The sequence below is a fragment of the Lithobates pipiens genome, unplaced genomic scaffold, assembly GCF_037356315.1.
Source record: "Lithobates pipiens isolate NorthernLeopardFrog02 unplaced genomic scaffold, aLitPip1_a1.2 Scaffold_18, whole genome shotgun sequence".
Lineage (NCBI taxonomy): Eukaryota > Metazoa > Chordata > Amphibia > Anura > Ranidae > Lithobates > Lithobates pipiens.
This window is the reverse complement of record NW_027507758.1, coordinates 176,644,923-176,664,862: the sequence shown is the minus strand read 5'-3', so window position 1 is coordinate 176,664,862 and position 19,940 is coordinate 176,644,923. Positions and strand designations below refer to the sequence as shown.

Below are 19,940 nucleotides of genomic sequence, written 5' to 3'. Positions count from 1 at the left end.
AATTTAAAACACTTTCATAACAGTATATAGGATAAAGTCTTACTTGCTGAATGACATCTGGGTAAAGCATAGGAAGTCGCTCAGCGATAAGGGCAAGCCCACCCATCCCTGCAAAAACTTGCAATGGAGACTGAATTGGGCAGGTTTCTAGTAAAGAGTCATCCAAAACAGATTCCATGCAGTCGTCTCCTGGGCTCATTACTTCATCTTCAGGGCATGAACCCAAGAAATCCCCATGCTCTTTAAACACAAACAAAACACAAACAGATAAACACACAGATGCAGACAGCCAATGTATAATGCTGCAATAATTATGTTTATAAATACTATATTTTCAACAAGATACTGACAAATAACAGAGGCAAGTTAACATGGCACTTTAGTCAGAAAATTAAGTCCTGCTAGATCACCTCAGGCTGGTCCATTTTGCAGGTATAGCTGTGTAAAGCATTAACATATAATTGTCTATACAGTTTAAAACCTAGCACTATGCTATCTCACTCTGCTCATGGTCAGTTGCTCTCCATTTTTAGGCACTGGCGAGTTTGTAAAGGCTGATCTGTTGACAACCTTAAAGCAGTTGCAAAGTCTGAAGGTTTTTCATCTTAGTGCATTCTATGCATTAAGATAAAATGCCTTCTTTGTGCAGCAGGCCCCTTAACACTTACTTGAGCCCCCTCTAGATCAAGCGATGTTGCACGAGACACTCCCCTCATTGGCTGAAACAGCAGCGTGGCACCATAGGTTCCCGCTGCTGTCAGTCAGCCAATGAGGAGAAAAAGGGGGTGAGGCTGGGGCTCTGTGTTTGAATAGAGTATAACATGCATGTTATTTTTACCTAAAAAAAAAACACAAAACAAAAAAAAAGACTTTACAACCACTTGCCGACCAGGCCGTAGCCAAATGACCGCTACAGTGTGGTTGGTTAATTCTGGGATGACATCATCGCATCCCCTGCGCCCCCTGGAAACTGGCACATTACAGATCACGGTAAAGGGCCAATAACAGCGGCCCTTTACCAACGTGATCACTACATCCAACAACGAAGTGATCATTTGCCAACAAGCCAACGCATGTCTAGTTCAGCGCTCTCCTTGCACACTGTACATACCGATCAGGCCTATTTTTAATCCATTAAAACTGAACGGAGGATAAACAGATGCAAATTGACAAGTGGTCCAAAGCTGCAACCATTTTTTGGATTGGTTGTTAGGAGCAACCAGTCACTGCGGTGGGGGGGTTTGTGATGGAGAAAGGCAGGACAGAAGAGGAGCAGTATACACAGTGACTGCACCTTCACGGTGAATACTGCTCTTCTCCTGTCCTGCCTTCCTCCATCACAACCCCCCACCCCCCCCAAGTAAGTGGTTGCTCCTAACAACCAATGCAAAAATGGATGCAGCATTGAACCACTTGTTATACTTGCCTGCTCCTGTCCTCTCCTTGCACACAATGTGAGCGATTATGTTACGCCACGAGAAACACTCTTTATTATAAAAAATCATGAGTCTTATTTTATCCAGAATCGTGCAGCTCTAATGTAAACCAAAAAATTTTACTCAAGTGGTAAGATAAACTGAAGTAAACTGATCCATTTTTTTTTTTTTTTTGTAAAACGTGACTGAACTGATGAATCAAACCTGAAGAAATGTGTGAAAGGGGCCTTAGAGCTGTGAATTTGAATATTTTAACATTTGCTACATTAACCGCTTCCCGACCGCCTTACGTAAATATACTGCAGCAGAAGGGCACGTACAGGCAGATTAACGTATCTGTACATTGCCCTTTAAGAGGCAGCACGCGGGCATGCGTGGCTGCCGGGAGCTCTGTGGGATACCCACGATCATCTCACGGTGAAGAACGGGGAGATGCTAATGTAAACAAGCATCTCCCTGTTCTGCCTAGTGACACTGTCACACACAGACCCCCACAGTTAGAATCACTCCCTAGGTCACACTTACCCCTACAGCGCCACCTAGTGGTTAACCCCTTCACTGCCAGTGACATTTTACAGTAATCAAAGCAAATTTTTAGCATTGATCCCTGTATTAATGACAATGGTCCCAAAAATGTGTCAAAATTGTCCGATATGTCCGCCATAATGTTGCAGTTATGATAAAAAAAAAAAAATCAATAAAAATGCCATAAAACTATCACCTATTTTGTAGACGCTATAATTTTTGCACACACCAATCAAGTGCTTATTGCGATTTTTTACCAAAAATATGTAGAAGAATACATATCGGCCTAAACTGAGGAAACCTTTTTTTTTATAATTTTTTGGGGGATATTATAGCAAAAAGTAAAAAATAATAATGAGTTTTCAAAACTGTCGCTTTTTTTTCTTTATAGTGCAAAAAATAACCGCACAGGTGATCAAATACCACCAAAAGAAAGCTCTATTTCTGGGGAAAAAAAGGACGTCAATTTTGTTTGGGTGCCACGTCGCATGACCGCGAAATTGTCAGTTCAAGTGATGCAGTGCCGAATCGCAAAAAGTGCTCTGGTCAGGAAGGGGGTAAATTCTTCCAGGGCTGAAGTGGTTAAGGATGTACAAGATCCTACTGTGAGACATGGTGGCCTTCTAGATCTAAATAGCGCTTACTGGAGTCGTTCCTTAAAACAGTTACTTAAATCTTAACTCGCAGGAAATCTGACTTTACTCGTACAAAGGACAAACAAAACAATGGTTAAAACAGCCTGCGGTTGTAACTTCAATGCCAAACAATGTTCTACATTACAATAATAGAAAATGTACTTAATCTGCTGCCCGTGAACATACAACCCTCCAAGCTAACTTTGTTCCCAATTATGTTACAAAACAAACATTTTTTAATGAGCTACCATTTTTAGAATGAAGAAGCTGTCTGGAAAACATATGTATTCTTTCTAATAAATTACTACTAAAAGATAAAATTTTGTCTACTTTGACGGCTATGATTAACTTATATTGATATACTGTAAATGATGCAAGAATGACAAGATTTACGACCATGTGCATTTTGACACATTTGATAGGTCATACTATTGAGGCGAGTTTCATTACGGTAGTGGAGGGCACACCACATGGTGGCTGGTAGCATTGCAGAAAATGTATAAGTTATAGGACATTTATAAGCAGTCACTATATATCATGTGGACTGCTGGTTGGATTGTGTACTAGAAGATAGTACATTTATTTGTTGTCAGGTAATGGACTTTCTAGATTTACAATTATATGCATTTGAATTTACTCACTATTGGATAGAGTAACTTCTTAGTTACTGGGACCAGAAGACTGAAAAGAGATTATCCCACTTTGGGAAATGTGGGCGTTCCAATAACTTTTAAGAGGCCTTGGTGCCAAGGCTTGTCTGGTTTGGAAGTCAAAGTATGTTCTTAGGGCTCATTCACACAGACCTGCATTTGTCTGCACTATTAAAAGCAGGTCCCTGCGAAGGCACAACAAAACAGGATTTTATAACAGCTTACCTGTAAAATCCTTTTCTTTGAAGTGCATTACGGGACACCGAGCCATACTAGTCACTATGTGGGTAATAGGCCACCTTCAGGTGATGGACACTGGCACACCCTAAGACAGGAAGTGGGATGTGCCATAGCAATGCCAACTTGAAGGGAGGGAGACAACAAAAGTAGGGCACCAATAGACCAGAGGACTTATACTGCTGCGTGCAGCACACTGCGTCCAAAGGTGATATCCTCATGAACTTTTACATCTAATTGATAGAATCTGGTAAATGTATGGACTGAAGACCAAGTTGCGGCCTTGCAGATTTGAGCCATGGAGGCTTGGTGATGCACTGCTCAGGAAGTACTAACAGCCCTGGTGGAGTGCGCTTTAATATTAAAAGGTGGATCTTTCCTCTTTAAACCATAAGCTTGAACAATCACTTGACGAATCCATTTAGGAATAGTAGATTTCGATGCTGGCTGTCCTCTCTTAGGACCTTCAGGCAACACAAACAAAACATCTGTTTTTCGAATCTGAGCAGACGCCTTCAAGTAGACCTTGACTGCTCTCACCACATCAAGAGAATGTAGTGACTTTTCTTCTGCAGAACAGGGTTCTGGGAAAAATGAAGGTAGAACAATATCCTGGTTTAAATTAAAACCTGAAACTACCTTTGGTAGAAAATTAGGACGAGGACGCAATACAATCTTATCCTTTGGAATAAATCTGGTTCTTCACAAGAAAGAGCAACCATCTCCGATACCCTTCTTGCAGAAGATATGGCTAGCAGAAAAAATAGGATTTTTGTACTCACCGTAAAATCCTTTTCTCTGTAACTCACCGACCGACACAGCTCCTCTGTAACTAAATGGGTTTGTTAGCCTGCCATTAGGAGAACTAGGCAAAATTGTAACAATACACAGAATTGTCAGTACCGCCCAGGGGGCGGACCCTGTGCTATCAAACCTCCCTGCTGCCCCAGCAGGCTGAGTACGTCAACAAGCAGTATAACACAGAGAAAAGGAGGGGTGGGTGCTGTGTCGGTCTGTGAATTTCAGAGAAAAGGATTTTAAGGCGAGTACAAAAATCCTATTTTCTCTTATATTCACCGACCGACACAGCTCCTCTCTAACTAAATGGGATGTCCCCAAGCAGTGCCAAACAAGGGGTGGGAAAAACAGCATTAAAACTTCATCCACAATGGCAAGTGGGAACTAGTAAAACTATACCCACAAAAAGACAGTAGTGTACGAAAAAAAAACACTGCCATATAACCGGGTATTCTCAACAGGAGAGATCCCCAACACCACAAACCTTTTTGCGGAAGTAATGCAACAGTGCATTAACAAACAGCACAGCGTTTTTATTGAAAAACCAGGAGAAAAAAAAAAAAAAAAAAAAAAAAAAAAAAAAAATAAATAAATAAAAAAAAAAAAAATCGCAATTGCAACTACACGTCCGCCTGCAAAACTTTGCCACCAAAACAGGCATCAGCCGATGCACTGACGCCTACCTTATAGAACTTGGTAAACGTGTGGACAGATGACCAGGTCACCACCTTACACACCACCGACGCTTGGTGTTGGAACGCCCAAGACGTTCCGATTGCCCTTGTAGAGTGGGCCGTGACAGAAAAGGGGGGCACCCGCCCCTTCAAGGCGTGGCTTGTACTACAATCTGTCTGATCCACCTGGAAATGGTGGCAGGCGAGACCGCCATATCCTTCTTTGGACCAGCCACTGAAACAAACAGCAAGTCTGACTTCCGAAAGGGAGCTGTGGCAGACATACACTTTTAGAGCCCTAACCACGTCGAGAGCGTGAAGGGCCACCTCTTTAGGGTGCTTCGGCTTAGGACACAACGATAGTAATATAATGTCCTCATTGATATGAAAAGCAGAAACCACCTTTGGTAGAAAGGACGGTTGAGGACGCAACACCACCTTATCCCTGTGGATGACCAGATAAGGCGACTTGCAGGACAAGGCAGTCATTTCCGAAACCCTCCTGGCCGATGTTATAGCCACTAGGAAAACCACAGTGAAAGTCTGTGAAAGAGTCAACAAGGGAATCTCCCTGATATTCTCAAACGGTGGCTTTTGAAGCGCCAACACCAGGGTTCAAATCCCACGGAGGTAACGGCGGATGCACCAGAGGGACTACATGTCGTACCCCCTGAACAAAGGTACTCACTAATGAATGAGACGCCAGGGGTCGCTGAAAAAAAAAAAAAAAGACAGCCATAGCTGAAATTTGCCCCTTAATGGTGCTCAACGCCAACTTCTGTTCTACACCTTGCTGAAGAAACAACAGGATCCTGGATATAGAAAAGGAGAGCGGATGCCACCCTTTCTCCTCACACATGGAGATATAGGCATTCCAAGTACGATGATATATATTCCGCGAGGAATATTTCCACGCCCTCAACATCCGACAGACCCCGGTTCCTCAGCACCTGGCTCTCAATAGCCATGGTGTTAAAGCCAGCGATGGTAAAGCAGGGTAAAAGACTGGACCTTGAGATAGGAGGTCCTCTTGCAGCGGCAGTCTCTGGGGAGTGTCTGCCACCAGACGCACCAGGTCTGCGTACCAGGGCCGCTGAGGCCAATCTGGGGCAACCAGGATTACTGGAATCCCCTCAGCTTCCACTCTGCGAAGCAGACGTGGCAACAGTTTTAGTGGAGGAAAGGTGTATATCAGCTGGTACTGATCCCACGGAGCCACCAGCACGTCTGACACATCTGACCATGGATCCCACGCCCTGGACATGAATCTCAGCACCTTCCGATTAAGACGGGATGCCAAGAGATCCACCTCTGGCGTGCCCCATTTCAGGCACAGCAGCTGGAATATCTCTGGATGCAACACCTATTCTCCTGGGTCCAGCATCTGACTCCTCTGGTAGTCCGCCTGCCAATTTTCAACCCCCGGGATGTAAATAGCTGACACGTCAACCACGTGCGGAGGCGCAGCCTGATTGCTCTCAATTTCTCCGTCGACCAGAGGCCCTGAGCCGACTGAATCCCCATCACTTCACCCCAGCCGGACAGACTGGCGTCTGTAGTGATCACCATCCAGTTCAGATGAAGAAACTATTTTCCTGACTGAATCACCGGGGACCTCAAGCACCAGATCAGGGAATCCCCGACTGGGTGGCTCACCTGGATCTGCCGATCCAGGGACAACGTAGATTTGTCCCATTTTGTAAATCTCTCCTTCTGCAGGACTCTGGTGTGGAACTGGGCATAAGGTACTGCCTCGAAGAAGGCCACCATGAGCCCCAGCACTCGCATGCAAAAGCGGAGCGACGACCACTTGTGATTCATCAGCAGATTGACCGCAGACCTGAGAGTCAGCAATTTGTCCGAGGGGAGAAAAACCCTTGCTTCGCTGGGGTCCAATAGTAGACCCAGGTAATTCCAGACAATGAGTTGGTACAACCACCGACTTCTTTAGGTTCAACAGCCACCAAAATTCTTGCAGGGTCTGGATGGTGATCGCCACATCATCCTCTAATTCTGAGGCGGAAGATGTTCTCAGGAGGAGATAGTCTAGGTAACCCACGATTGCGATCCCACGCTGCCTCAGCAACGCTAATACTGGAGCCAGTACTTTGGTAAAGACTCAGGGGGCTGATGCCAGGCCAAAAGGAAGAGCCACAAACTGGTAGTGGGCTTCCCCTACTGCCAAACGCAGAAATTTTTGATGCCAAAGGCAAATGGGTATGTGCAGGTAAGCATCCTGGATGTCCAAGGACGCCAGGAAGTCCCCTTGATGGAGTGCAGCGACTACTGAGCGAACTGATTCCATTCTGAACCTCTGCACCTTTACAAAGTGATTGAGCATTTTTAAGTCCAAGATTGGACGTACCCCTTCCTTCTTGGGAACCACAAACAGATTTGAGTAGAACCCCTGGAAGCGTTCCGATTCCGGAACCGGTACAATCACCCAATGATTCAGCAAGTCCCTTACCGCCGCTAACAGGGCCTCCCGGGGAACAAGGGACATAGGTATGCTGGAGGGGAAGAGAGAAAGTGTCTTGTAGCCTGTGGAAATCGGATCGCAGACCCATTGATCGGATAACCGGGAGGTCCACCGGGCTGCAAACTCCCGAAGACGACCCCCCACCTGATAAGTAGGTGGGGGCAAACCTTCATGCGGTAGCACTTTTGGTCACAGGCTTGTTAGGCTTGCGGTCCCAGGGACGATTCTGATCGTCCATGGGCATTTTGCCGAAGCACCAGGCGGACGAAAAAGCCACTTGTGAGTGGAAAAAGAGGGCCCTTGCCTGCGCGCAAGGCTCCTTGGCCTTCCTGGCCTGTGGGAGTACTGTACTCTTACCACCAGTGGCATTCTTAATGTTAACCAACGAAGCTCCAAAGAAGGGAAGGGAAGATCCATCAGGGCTTTCTTGGATGCCTGGTCAGCAGACCAGCATTTCAGCCAAATTAGGCGCCTCAGCACCACAGCTGACACTGAAGCCTTGGATAACAGAGGGAGAGTATCCAGGGCTGCGTCAAACGTACTTAAGGCCTTGCACTAGTTGGTCTGCTAGCTCCACGCAGACAGGGGAGGCGTTCTGCTCTCCCAATTTGCAGTGCAAAAGTTTTACCTACTCAGTCGGTGTCTGCAACACCAGTGCAGATGCCAGTACGGGTCGCACGGCTAACCCCCAACCGTAAATGAGGAACAAGCCACCGCCTCGGCCTTCCTATCCGCGGGATCCTTGAATGCAGGAGTCCCCACAACCAGGATTGTGGTTACTTTATTTAACCTAGATACTGGGGGGTCCACGACCGGAGGAGCCGACCACTTTTTGAGTAGGCTGTCCTCAAAGGGGTAACACACCGCCAAATTTTTGGGGACCGAAAAGGTCCATTGCGGGCGACCCCATTCCCTTTAGATGAATTTGTCAACATAATACAAATATGGGAACACCTTAGATGAACGTGCTGGCTTGTGGGACTCAAAAGGGACCGGTACATCAGCAGAGGGATCTGCTGGCCCCTGAATCTTCAGGGTATTGCGCACAGCTGTGATGAGTGCTCCAACAAGCGCTTTGTCTTGCCCAGACCCGGAATCATCCTGTCCAAATGGTCCTGGTCAGCCACATCTGATAGGTCAGAGCAGGGGGTCACCAGCCGCAGCAAGGCCCGAGTCTGCATCAGAGCACTCCCCAGAGGATGGACAGACAGACAGATGGACGGACTGACGAGGGGCAGGGGCCTCTTGCGTGAACCTTTCCTTCCACGTGCCGCCTCTATCTTAGCAACATAGGAGTCCAGGACCGCCGTCAGGGTGTCCATGCGCACCGCGCTACCCGCAGATGACCCTGTTGCTATAGCCTGGATTTCGGGGGAAGAAACACCAGATTCTGAAGCCATGCTGATCCTAGCCTGTCTGCCACCTGCAAGGGGACTTAAGCCAGTGAAGGTCCCACTCTCCTGCTGCCGCCGCGTGGGGGGGGGGGGGGGGGGGGGGAGGTACTTAGCGCTAGACTCACCAACCTGGGGCATTCTGTGAATGCCACTAGCAGTGCCTGTAGTCCCCTAGGAGGTTCCCAGTTGCAGAGAAAACTGTCAGCAGCAGCTGCTTATAACAACGGTGAAACGTTCTGCAGAGCTAACTTCAGCGTTCAGAAAGGAGCCATCCAGCGTCCTATACACACAGTGGACACAGGAAACAGCAAGTCAGAGCACATTGTAATGCTGCCACAAGAGAACTGCGGCAAAAGAGCGCTCAGGCTTCAAGAAAATGGCCACCAATGTAACTAAATAGGAGATCCTAAAGAAGATGGCTGCTGAAGCTTACCAGGTGAAGATTTCCCACATCGAAGATGGCCACCGGACAGCACCATGCGGTGACATAACAAAACTAGAAATATGCTGCCTGCCTACAGCCAGAACAACCTCCACAAACACTTTTGGGACCCCCCAGACCAGGACCAACGCCAGCCGCACAGAGCCCCCACAAATGAGAAACCAGCGAACACACACACACCGCCCGCAGCACATGCAGCCACCACCCTCAGAGGGAGGAAGGAGGGGTGATAAGGACTTGGGAGAGAAGATATGGAGGTGAGGTGGCCCCCAAATCGACCCCCCAGGGAATGCCCAGCTGCTCACCCCACCGAGGCAGGGAGAGCTGTACTTAGCAGTTCTGAAGAGCTGGGAGACATTCCATCACAGACCTACTCCTGCTCAGTTACAGGGTAGCTGTTGGCCCAGTATAGTGTGATCCAGACAGCAATGACCCGGTCATAAGTATACCCCGGAGCATTGAAGCTCACGACCACCTCTGGAGCTGAGGCATGTCGTGGCCTGCTGAGCCTTAGCTGTGGCCTGCTCATGCTCAATGGCCGGACTGGGGAGACTATAAGGATATCATTAACCAGCCTGTCACCCAGCTGGCAGTTGATAGAAGATCCAAGGATCTTTCATCTTTCGCAAAAAACATCAAACCTGCAGCAAAAACATTGACCAAGAGGGCCCGCAGGGTTCGTAGGTCATTCTCCTTATTAGGCAAAATAAAAACTGAAGCTGCTGGGAGTAATGAGGGGGGTTGATAGCACAGGGTCCTGCCCCCCTGGGGCGGGATTAAAAGTTCTGTGTATAGTGTAACGATTTTGCCTAGTTCTCCTAATGGCAGGCTATACAACCCATTTAGTTACAGAGAGGAGCTGTGCCGGTCGGTGAATATAAGAAATAGAGTCCATCTTGAACCTTCTGTACTTGATGGATTTGTTTAGAGATTTTAGGTTGAGGATCAATCAGAATTTTCCATTTTTTTTTTTTTTTTACCAAGAAAATGTGAACCAAGTGAACCCTGGGAGGACTCTGATGTGGAGTGCTGAATCGCAGCCGGATTAACCAATGAGTCACGCAATGATTAAATTCGTGGCATAAAGTACCTTCTTTACAGAGGCAACCAAGTCATTACACACAGAATCAGATTCCTCCTTTACTAAAGAAGTAATACAAGTATTGCATAGGGCTTTTTTCCAATTTTCTCCCATCTTGGCCTTGCATAAGGGGCATTTCTTTTTTACCTGGTCAGAGCTTTGGGCCTGAGAGAGAAAATACAAAAAGGGAAAAAACAGGGGACCCCTGGTAAAGATCCAGTCACTGCCTATGGCCCACCCCATAAAGTGCACTAAGAGTAGAAGAAACAGCCTCCAATACCCAGAAAAGCCCCCACGACCAGGAGGAAAGAAAATAGAAGACCGGAACCCCAGGAAAGAAAAGGGGCAGACTTTGTTAACTGCCCCCTTCCTGAGCCTTGCTGGTGCCTGTCCCCACCGCTGCAGAGGCCATGTCCTCCATATCGGGTGTGCAGCATTCCACTTGTGGCTTCACATGCCGTATCCGGGCTCCCATAGTTCTGCTGCGCCGGACCGGAAATAGGCGTCAGCTCCTGCCCTGCCACCTCCCCCATGTGCCCGGCTGCCAGAAATGATGCCGGGCGCTGACTCCGTGACCCGCTCATAAGAGCGTCACTTCCGACACTACTCTGCCTCTGCAAAAATGGCTTTGGTGCACATGGAAGCATGGAGCAGGGTCACACAGCTCTCCCCGAGCAACTAAGAGGAAAAGAGGAGCCCTTCCTTACAGCTGTAGAGACCCTGATAAGGCGGGAGGGCCTGGGTTTTAAAAATGAGGAAAAAGTGAGGTCCCCCACCAAAGGCTGGAGGAAACACAAACACTGTTGCCTCCATTTAAAGATCTGGAGGAAGGTGGTGTTTCCTATGGTCCAGCTGTTGGAGTCATGATCTCTCAGGTGCTGTCCTGAAAGATGCTTTGGGAAAAAACAGTCAGCACCAGTCACAGCCGCTGTGATGATCAAACGTTAGTAAAGCGATCTCCCCCTCTGAGCTGCTGTGTTCTGACAGGGGGACAGCTTCCCGCCAGAACACTCAAATCAGCGCTCTCAGCCATTGGCTGAAATAGCTGATATGGAAATGGTCGGCTGCTGGTTTTCCAGCATGTTCAGCTGTCTTCTGTTGGACCGGCTGCCTTACACAGAGGCCGAATGTCATCCGGCATTCGGACCATGTGTACGGGGCTTAAGAGTACTCCTAGTGTTGACTTCCCACCAAACAAGTGAAAGTGCTGCTGTGCAGTAAATCACAGAACACATATCAGATTGAGGTCCTTTCACTAATTCTCCTAAACAACTGCTATGCCAAGCTGATTGCATAGTTTAGCGATAGCAACAGAGCCCCCTGCAGTTTGTTAACATGTGCCCTACTGCTTCAACTCTATGGTGAATATCAATTGTACTACTTTAAACAAAATAATCAAAAGCTCACTGAGAAGACCCCTGCTGCTCCACACTAGGTTACATGCATAGGGTTTTCCATTTAAGTGACAGTGTTGGCACAAGACAGGATTTGATTTTACCTGAAAATGAACATAAAGTACTCTAATCTACTTCTTTAACTTTAGATAAATCTATCACCCAATATTTTGACATTATTATTTCTGTTAAGCAACACTATCTGTAGATCAGAAACACGGTATATGCCAATTAGCAGAATTAAACCTTACCCTTTTCTGTGTGAAGACGCTTGAAAGAATCAGTTTTCGATAGACTTGGATCAGAAATAACTTTGGAACCAAGTTTAACTGTTAGGTCAACTGAACGAAAACCCTGAGGAAGCTTTCTTTCATATAATAGTGTAAGTAGCTGTGCAAGGGTCATTTCCGGTGGCAAGGGTTGACCTATTGGGAAAACCATCAAAATTCAAAGACTTGTTAGAATAGAAGACATAGTGAGGTATTACAGACAGGTACAGTGGTGCTCAAAAGTTTGCATACCCTGGCAGAAGTTATTACATTTTGGCATTAATATTGAAAATATGACCGATCATTTAAGGATAGCAATCACATGAAGCCATTGTCGCATCTTTTTTTGGATCCTTTTTAAATCCTAACAGAAATCACCCAAATGGCTCTGATAAAAAGTTTACATACCCTGGAATGTTTGGCCTGGGTACAGACACAGAAGGTGGCACACACAGGTTAAAATGGCAACTAAAGGTTAAATTCCCAAATTCGTGGCTTTTTATATCACAATTAGTGTCTGTGTATAAATAGCCAATGAGTTTGTTAGCTCTCGCATGGATGCACTAAGCAGGCTAGACACTGAGCCATAAGTAAAAAAAGAACAGTCAAAAGACCTGCGTAACAAGGTAATGAAACTTTACAAAGATGGAAAAGGATATAAAAAGATATCCAAAGCCTTGAATATTCCAGTCAGTACTGTTAATCACTTAAGAAATGGAAAATTAGGGGCTCTTTTGGTACTAAGTCAAGGCCAGGTAGACCAAGAAAGATTGCAGCCACAACTGGCCGAAGAATTGCTCAGGATACAAAGAAAAACCCACAGGTACCCGCAGGAGAAATACAGGTTGTTCTCCAAAAAGACAGTGTGGATGCATTTAAGAAACGCAATTCAACGATACTTTAAAAAAAAAAAAGCTGCATGGTTGCCCTGCCAGAAGGAAGCCTTCACTGCGCCAATGCCACAAAAAAGCCAATGAGGCATGTCAAAGTGTTGGGCATATTGTAATCAGGCTTTTTTGTGGGACTTTTACAGTAAAGGCTTCTTTCTGACAACCTGACCATGCAGCTCTTTTTGGTTCAAGTATCATCATGTTATCCGCCTTAAAAACAATCACGCCATCTTTTTCCAGAGCAGCCTTTGTTTCTCGTGAGGTTACCTGTGGATTTTTCTTTGTATCCTGCTCCTGTGGCAGTTGTGGCCGAAATCATTATTTATCTACCTGACCTTGGCTTGGTATCAAGAGATCCCCAAATTTTCCACTACTTATTAAGTGATTGAACAGTAACGACTGGCATACTCAAGGCTTTGGATATCTTTTTATATCCTTTTCAATCTTTGTAAAGTTTCATTACCGTGTTACCTAGGTCTTTTGACTGTTCTTTTCTACTTCCTCATGGCTCAGTGTCTAGCCTGCTTAGTGCATTCATGTGAGAGCTAACAAACTCATTGACTATTTCTACACAGACACCAATTATGATTTAAAAAGGCACAAATGTGGGAAATTGACCTTTAGTTGCCATTTTAACCTTGTGTGCCACCTTCTGTGTCTGTACCAAGGCAAAACATTCCAGGGTATGTAACCTTTTGATCAGGGCCATTTGAGTGATTTCTGTTATGATTTAAAAAGAATCCAAAAAAACTATGTGATAATCATTGGCTTCCTGTGATTGACATCCTTAAATAAAAGGCAGTTATTTGGCATGATCAGTCATATTTTCAATACTAAATGCCAACATTTCCCAATTTCTGACAGGGTATGCAAACTTTTGAGCACAAATACATAGATATATATCTATATAGATATATATCTTTTGTAGACTAGGGTATTAACTTGAAGGTACTAAATCACAAATTCCTGTTTAGATTTAAAAAGTCTGAACTGAAACTTTTACCTGAACCAACAAAAATCTAAAAGCACAATGCTGCTATCTGTGTGTATATGCAGTTTTAAAGGTTTTCGATTGGACCAAAAGCATTGTTACAGTTAAAGATAAAAACTACCTGGCAGCAACTTATGGTAAAGGTGGAAAACTGGAATGCTAATAGTCTTGCTTGAAGAATCCACACCTGATGAGGTTCCTCCTACTTTGTCAGCCAATATTCTTCCTCTTCTAGATGGTGGACGTGGTGGTGTAGAGGATACCGCTCGTTTTGATTGAGATTTCAAACCTTGGATGCAAAATCCAAATAAAAGCATTTATCATATAAGTAAATTGAGAATAATTTGCCATTAATAGGATGTATTTATCCACTGGCGTTATATTTTTTCTTAGCCAAGTTTTCATTTAAAATGGCTACATATTAATGTGGTTGTAAATTCAGAAGGTTTATTATCTTAATGCATTCTATGCATTTAGATAAAAAAGCCTTCTGTGTGCAGCCACCGCCCCATCCCCAGCCTCCCTAATACTTACCTGAGCCCCATCTATGTCCGGCGATTGTCACGAATGTCTCCACTGTCCAACTCTTCCCCTCCTGATTGACTGAGATACAGCAGCGGCGCCATTGGCTCCCGCTGCTGTCAAAGTCAGCTAGCCAATCGAGAGAGGGGGGTCGGGCCAAGAGCACAGAAGAGGAACCAAATCCACTGCACGGATCAGGTAAGTATAACGTTTGTTATTATTTATATAGAAAAAAAATAAAAAATCAGAGGCTTTACATTCACTTTAAGTTGACAGTTTTGAGACTTAACATTTGAAAGTTTCTATTTTCTTGACCAAAACTTCTTTGTTTAAAAAAACCCTCATTGGGAAGAGGAAAGTGTTTAGTTATTGCGTCAAAATGTTTGTCAAGGGTCCACATACACTTGTTTAAAGCAAATATGTTTTCCCAACATACACTTTAGTTTTATATCAGCATGGAAATCACAATAGAAACAATAGTTTTTTGACAATGCAATATAAACTGACTGCTGGCCATTTCTTTCTATAACTTCCGGGATTCCACGCATGCTTTGCAGCTTCTCCTCTGCTGTTTACTTTTAATTTCTAAGAACTATAGGATACCTTGCTGTGTGAAAGCTGTTAATCCCGTACTGTCTTTGCATCCTGAAACGCCTCCCCTCAGCACCTCTGTAGTTGAGAAAACTGGCTGAGAAATGTGGCACAGCAAACAGTGCCTACTCATAGGGCATAGTGAATATACTGTAAGTCACAGAATTTAAAGTCCATCTGCAGGCAAAATATATATAAAAAAAAAGTTTTCTCATGCAGTGGGGCTGTGCCCGCACTGCAGGGGCTAACTGTTAATTTTCATTCTCCCAGCACAAGACAGGTCCAGCACCTCCACTCTTCAGCGGTCTTGACTTGGACTGTTCCTGATGTCATTAAGCCTAGAGCAGGCTCCACAGACCAGGAATAGTCCACTGCAGGAGCATAGGGAAGGGCCATTTTCCATTGGAACAAAGGATCGGGCGAGTAGAAGCTATTTTCTCACCCCTAGAAAAAACAAGCAGTTGTCCTGAGCAGTGCAGGCACAGCCTGACCGCATGGGGTAAAAAATAAATTTGCATGGAGTTGGGCTTTAAAGTGGTTTTAAATCTCAGACATGAAATATCAAGAACGCATATCCCTCTATAGTACTGGTCTCAATTAAGAGCATCAAGTGTCACTTCTGTTTGCTGCTTCATTCCTCTGCCATCTACATTAGTCACTTTTGACAAGTTTTCTTGACACCGAGAAAAAAAAAAAAAAAAAAGTGACAGGGGACACATACTGGACACACGAATAGCCGTGTGTGTAGTAGCCAATTTGATCAGGTCACAAGTCTTCCATGCCATCTTAACATAAAAAGATGCAGCTGTCGTGACCCCCTTCAACTCATACAACTCACAAACTCTTCATGGCAGATACCTCTTATCAATTTTCCAATACCCATCTCGGGGTCCGTAAAAGTGGCCGGATTTAGCGCTTCAGTGACTACAAAAGTTAACAGACTTTGGAATCTGTACAATACACACTGTCTCTCAGTAGAATCCATAATTTACGTATATTCCATAACTTCCAAAATAATAATAGCACAGCCACAATATGGACATATTTACTTTTCACAGATCATTTTTAACAAGTCCACACACCCCTATGTCAGACCATATGGGGAACCATTGGCATCCCTTATTCCTCTTAGGTAAAATAGACATTGAAAACCTGCCATATTTAAATTTATTTTTAAGTGAATTCTATGCTGGATAATAATCTGCTTGTTTGCAAACTGTAAACTGGGGATATTCCAAGATCTGAATACTTATTGAAAATTGTATTAGAAACATGGTCATGAATGTAGAGACCTCCCAGCAACCACGCCTTAGACCAAATGATTGGTCAGATGGTCTCTCTCAACACCCCTTTGATGCCAAAGAGATGCCAGGACAGTGACAGTTATGTACCATCAAATCAGGAACATCTGTTAAAGGGAGTGTAAGGGTTTGATTATTTTTTTAAACATCATACTTACCTCCACTGTGCAGCTTGTTTTGCACAGAGTGGCCCAGAACCTGCTCTTCTGGGGTCCCCCTGCAGTTCTCGCGGCTCGTTCCCACATCAGATAACACCCTAGGGGAAGCGCTTCCCTGAGGGTGTTAGCTTGAGGCCGTGCTTCGAGAATCCAACATTCGGCATCCATAGCCGCCAAATGTATGACTCGGCCCTGCCCCCCCCCCAAGCGCCCGTATCATATGATATGATTGACAGCAGCAAGAGCAAATTGCTGCGTTATCAATCCATCCAATCAGGACACGAGACACACCGGCCGAAGCTTGTGTGCTTATTCCCGTTGTGCACATTTCGGGGCTCAGGTAAGAAGTATAAGGGGGTCTCGGGGACCCTGCTGCAATGAAAAATGTTTTTCACCTTAATGCACTTAACGCAATAAGGTAAAAGATGGTGAATGTTTACAACCCCTTTAAGTTTGAGAACTGATATCATCTGGCTCATTGACTGAACTCTGATAGCATCCAGAACAACTGCAAGTAACCTCACTTTTCAACTCTTATTGCTCTGCTGCTGTACACTTTGTTTTAAACAGCCTTTTTTCCGTAAACATTTTATTTGCACCTATTTTGACCTTTTCATCATTAAATATCATTTAAAAAAAAGTGTTAACCTTGTCCCTAAGCTTTTAATGCAAACTAAAAAACAAATCCGTCTCCTGAAGAGTGCTAATGTATACAATAAATCACTGAATATACCTCTGTGGTGACAGTGTGTGTGTTACAGATGTTTATTCTAAAATCGTCATTGGTATTGCTAAAATAAGGAGTCTCCTACTGCTTGGTCCAAAGGGGGTGGTGGCAGCTGAAGGGTTCTTTGGAAATTAACGTAGCTCAGTGACAATCACTTTAGGGCTACTGGCACATGGATTGGGTCTCGTAATCTGGGAAATCATTGTGTCGGGTGGAGCTGAGAGTGGCATTGTTACGCAAGTGACAGCACGGTGTAAAATTGGCCAGTCCTTTGTCACACGTTGTTGAGGAGGGGAGGGGAGGGACTGTGTCCATCTCATATTGGCTGGCAGCATAAATGGGATCAGTTTGCATTAGAGCATTCAGTGCATTGTTAGGAATTAGCTCTGCACTGAAGGATTGTAACCTTTGGGGAACAGTTCGATACAAGGCAGTGCATATTTTTTTATTTTTAAAGAGACATACAGCAACAGCCAATTCCTACAGCTCCTCTCTATCCCTGCTTTCTGTTCTATATTTTATACTAGCAAACATGCCTGGGTTAGCAGACTAGAAGTAGATGACCAGAAATGACCTGTCTGGTGATTGTGCATCAAGAGGAATTGATGCCGGTGGCAATAATCGTGAAGGCATGATTCATGCCCTACAGGAGTATGTTTCAGGCAGACCAGAACCCAGGGAATACTGAACCTGAAAGGGGTTCCTGCTACTTCAGAGCCCAGTTATTCAGGAAACTGCCCTGTAGGGGGGGCAAGCACAGACTGACACTGAAGTATCCACTGAATGTCACCTCCAAGCCACATGATGAGCAGGCCAGCCCCAGAGTGCCTAAACCATGGCATAGACCCTCTGCAGGTGCAGGAAATGCTACAACGCATCAGGGAAAAGGATCCTTTTGTGTACTCACAGTTTCTTGTATGCCAGGCTGCTACTGAGTGAAAGGAGCACAGGGCTGAGAGAGGCCGCAGAACACCAGGCTGTGGTTGAGAGGCTGCATAGAGGGAGGATGATTGCCAGCACAAACTGGAGATGGCTAGGCTCCAACAGCAGCAACAATCAGAAATTTGGATCCCTAGAACACGTAGATATTTCTCTGCCAGTGAGCCAGGTAGCTAAAGTTCCAGTCATGGAAAAGGACAGTGACATTCACATGTATGTGCGGTCATTTGAAAAAACTTGGTGTCAGTACCATCTGCCCCAAGCATCAAGCGCAATGGGCCCGGGAACCTGACGCCAGGGCTGCGAGGCAAGACCCTGAATGCACATGTCGAATTGCCAGCGGAGCAGGATGACAATTATGAGGCCATAAAGGCTGCGGTCATCAAAAAGTATCAGCTCACCCCGTGAGCAATTTAGCAGTAGTGTGCAACCCTTTTTTTTAACTTGCATAGAATTGTATAATTCTCATAATTATAGGAAGATGTCCGTAGGAAGAGGTCTTCTGTCTGTAAAGAGGTGAAAAGTGCCCTGCAAAAAATCTCATTGGCGGCAGCTCTGAACTGTGAATGCAGTGTTTCAGAGCGAGCCGTTAACAGAACTGCCAGGCTTGATCTTAAATCGGGCAGCAGGGTGTGTCTTATTTTCACATGTCCTGCTGGACGAGTAGAGGCCGAGCTCAACAGTTCACTAACCGGTTGGTTTTGGAACTGCAAAGGTGCAATTTACAGTCGCCGACGAGGCTTTTTATATTTCAAAGTGATTTCCCACCAGCCGCCCTTGAATCCCAAGTGCCACACACCGCCACCAGCAGCCAGGCGAGTACGTGTAAAGGGGCGCTCTGGAGGATGAACTTAGGGGGCATTCTAGAGGCACTGATATAAGGGGGCTCTGATGTAAAGTGGCAATCAGGGGAAATGGAAAGAAAGAGGCCGGTCCAAGTGTTTAGCAGGGTAAAAACAGCCTATGTTCTGTGTGGCCTGGATGAATCAAACTGAGCCTGCTTTTACCTGCTAACGACTTGGGGTAGGTGAAGTGTGTGGCAGCGGGGCCATTTCTTTCGATTTCTATAGCATTCTTGGGTCTGGACGAACCATTCCGCAGCATGCGTCATCACTAGTTCGTGGCATCCAACTAAATGGACCTTGTTAGACTAAGCAGGGGCCATTAAGCATTTATCACAGGTCATCATGGCACTTTGGGGGCACAGATCTAAGAGGGGCTCCAATTTATAGAGGGGATGCAAGGGACTTTTATTCTGATGTAAATGTGGTGCTTATTCTAACTGTGGCACTCTATATGTTGTCTGGTTTGTTACTTACTCCTGATCCCCACACTCTATACATTGTGCTGTACACAGACCTGACCAAGGTCTATATTGCCTCAACAGTTGCTGGTTTTAATGACATTCTTTGAACAGACATGCACCTGTCCCACGGTCCAGCAATGAGGCCACCCGAAGCCTCGCTTTTCTCCCCCCACCTCTGTGGTGCCGGCACTGCAAGTGTGGGCACCCGGCTGTGGCTTTACAGCTGGGCGCGCATTTTGCATTGCGAGCCACGCTGTACGTTATGAACGGCCGTTCAATCTTCTGGGACGTGTGAAGTGTCCCAGAAGATTGCAGGGAGGGAGGGGGGAGAGGAACTTCCTTCCGGTTCGGTGGTGCCAGGCGGGGGAAGTGGGAGCTGGCTACTTGTGAAAGACTAGGTACACGCACACCCCACCCCAAAAATGACATGCCAAATATGGCATGTCAAGGGGTCACGAGTACTTAAAGCGGAAGTTTAATTTTTGGGTGGAACTCGGCTTT

At 45.5% G+C, this 19,940-nt stretch overlaps 1 protein-coding gene across 7 annotated transcripts in view; it reads right to left on the bottom strand.

The window, feature by feature from the left end:
- The window catches only part of BIRC6 (baculoviral IAP repeat containing 6), a 597,017-nt gene that overhangs the window by 203,678 nt on the left and 373,399 nt on the right, over positions 1–19,940 (bottom strand). For 6 of the 7 annotated variants that reach the window (XM_077486418.1, XM_077486420.1, XM_077486424.1 and 3 more), the window contains exons 59-61: positions 14,017–14,184; positions 11,997–12,170; positions 44–240 (exon numbers count right to left, since the gene is read on the bottom strand). In XM_077486418.1, the coding sequence (XP_077342544.1) occupies positions 44–240; positions 11,997–12,170; positions 14,017–14,184 (539 nt within the window). The remainder of the gene's footprint in view (positions 1–43; positions 241–11,996; positions 12,171–14,016; positions 14,185–19,940) is intronic. The other variant, XM_077486423.1, reaches the window with a different exon arrangement.